Here is a 2,624-nt window from a genome sequence, read left to right as displayed (position 1 = left end):
ACCAGCCCCAGCCTGAATCATCATACCAGCCCCAGCCTGAGTCATCATTCCAGCCCCAACCATCATACCAACCCCAGCCGCCATACCAGCCCCAGCCTGAATCATCATACCAGCCCCAGCCTGAGCCATCATTCCAGCCCCAGACTGCACCATCTTACCAGCCCCAACCCTCGCATCAACCCCAGCCTGAATCATACCAGCCCCAGCCTGAGCCATCATTCCAGCCCCAACCATCATACCAACCCCAGCCGTCATATCAGCCCCAGTCTGAATCATCATACCAGCCCCAGCCTGAGCCATCATTCCAGCCCCAGACTGAACCATCTTACCAGCCCCAACCCTCGTACCAACCCCAGCCTGAATCATCGTACCAGCCCCAGCCTGAGCCATCATTCCAGCCCCAGCCATCATCATACCAACCCCAGCCGTCATACCAGCCCCAGCCTGAACCATCATACCAGCCACAGCCTGTACCATCATACCAGTCTCAGCCTGAACCATCATACCAGCCTCAGCCCTCATATCAGCCTCTGCCCGAGCCATCAAACCACCTTCAGCTTACATATCAACCTGAGTCCAAGGCATCTAATCTAGACGAGCTCTCATACCATCTTGACACTGAACCAGCGAACCAACCTGACACTGAACCAGCGAACCAACCTGACACTGAACCAGCGAACCAACCTGACACTGAACCAGCGAACCAACCTCACACTGAACCAGAGTATAAAATTGACACTGAACCAGAGTATAAAACTGACACTGAACCAGAGTATAAAACTGACACTGAACCAGAGTATAAAACTGATACTGAAACCAAGTACCATCCTGACACTGCGCCCACATACCATTCTGACACTGCGCCAGAGCCCCAACATGAGAGTGCCCCATCATCCCACCCTGACGCAGACTCCTCGTACCAATCAGGTACAGAATCCTCGTACCACCTTGACACAGTCAGTGACCCTCAAGACGACTGACTGGCGTATACAACGACTACTTAAGACGTGTCCCAAGGCTCTAGTCACCATTGTATAATATACAGCTTTATTAATAAACTGCTACACACATTATTATATTTTGATTTAACCCTTAAATGGGGAAGCTAATTAAAAATCCAACATCGTGGAGTTATCATGGCTATACTAGTCAAAGTGTTACGACTAGGCCTGTCAAACATGAACTGGAATTACCTGTGCAATTTGCATGCGTCCAGTGCATGCAGGAGTGAGTGTAATTAGACATGCTGTAAGGTGTATAGGTTAGGAGTAACTTAGAAAAAACACAAGCTGTATACATCTTGACTAGGCTTTAATATTGAATTTGCATGTGAAAAGTAGATACCTTAAGTTTAATTCGTATTGCTGATAAATTGCTTACTGAAAATCCAGTAGTTGTAGTAACATGCAAATCATTGTCGTAGACCTAAATAGAGTGATTAGAGAAAATATCAATATACAGAGGGTTGAACTTTAACCTATTGTGGTAGGTCGAGCTACATAAGAATTCTCAAATAATGTAGTTGTCATAAGATGCAAATATCATCTAGGCAAATAGTTACAGCCTGCTCCTGTGCCAGGTTAGTCCACTACGGGTTCACCATAGCCCGTGCTACTTGGAAGGTTTTGTTCCCAATAGCTGAATCTAAAACATCATCATCTAGGCAAAGTAAAAAGAATTAGGAAATAATTGTCTAAGAGATATATATGACTTTCTTGATTCAATCAACTGTGTTGGTTGACGACCATCTCGAGCAGTAGAGGGAGTTGGAGGGGGAATGGGGAAAGTGGCCGCTGCTTCTGCTTGGATTTAAAGAGACAGACTGGGTGGTCTTATAATCAGATAATTATTATGTATTATGGAAAGGTGTAAGTTAGCATGATTGTTGGTTATCATTTAGTGATTGCATTTAACTGATATGTTAAAGAACTAAATTACAGTTATATAGATTTGGCACCAATAGAAGGGAGTTTGCCAGAGCTGCGCCTATGCTTGGGTTTAACATGTACGCATTAAAAAAAATTGGGTTTCATAATCTAGCTGCTCAGTATTTCTCCCATTGTAAGCGCACAAAACAACAACAGATAAATTTTTGTTCTGAATACTCTCAGTTTCACTCGTCCATTTTGTTAAAACACCAGCAAGCAACAGTTGGTTGTGTTCCCGTGCAACCCGTCAGCGCCCAGACTGTGTACAAGGAGTCTTAGCGCAGAAACGAAACAATACACACAAACAACGCAGTAACAATGATTGTTTACTAAATATCAATAAAAGCCACAGCAGAACAAAGCTCTAAGCCTGGTTAACGTGATAAAAAGAAAACAATGCTGCAGTTCTTCTTGGATTTATTGGCCCAGAGACAGGATTCATCAAGCATTTACTTGTGCACTTTACGAAACCTGTACATCTTTAATCGATCATAGTGGCTTTGAATACAATAGTCTGGGAAGGCAAATTATAGACTATGAGAGCCGGTCGGCCAGCACGCTGGACTTGTGATCCTATGGTCTTGGGTTCGATCACCAGGCGCCGGCGAGAAACAATGGGCAGAGTTTCTTTCACCCTATGCCCCTGTTACCTAGCAGTAAATAGGTACCTGGGTGTTAGCCAGCTGTCACGGGCTG

At 44.8% G+C, this 2,624-nt stretch overlaps 1 protein-coding gene across 1 annotated transcript in view; it reads left to right on the top strand.

Moving 5' to 3' along the window:
• The window catches only part of LOC123761160 (proline-rich protein 2-like), a 7,030-nt gene extending 6,050 nt beyond the window's left edge, over positions 1 to 980 (top strand). Inside the window, exon 4 of the mRNA XM_045747104.2 lies at positions 1 to 980. This exon is cut by the window's left edge and continues 517 nt beyond it. Coding sequence (XP_045603060.1) covers positions 1 to 980 — 980 coding nt within the window.
• The last annotated feature ends 1,644 nt before the right edge of the window (positions 981 to 2,624 follow it).

Source organism: Procambarus clarkii, chromosome 41, assembly GCF_040958095.1.
Source record: "Procambarus clarkii isolate CNS0578487 chromosome 41, FALCON_Pclarkii_2.0, whole genome shotgun sequence".
NCBI lineage: Eukaryota > Metazoa > Arthropoda > Malacostraca > Decapoda > Cambaridae > Procambarus > Procambarus clarkii.
This window is presented reverse-complemented; position numbering and strand designations above follow the sequence as displayed.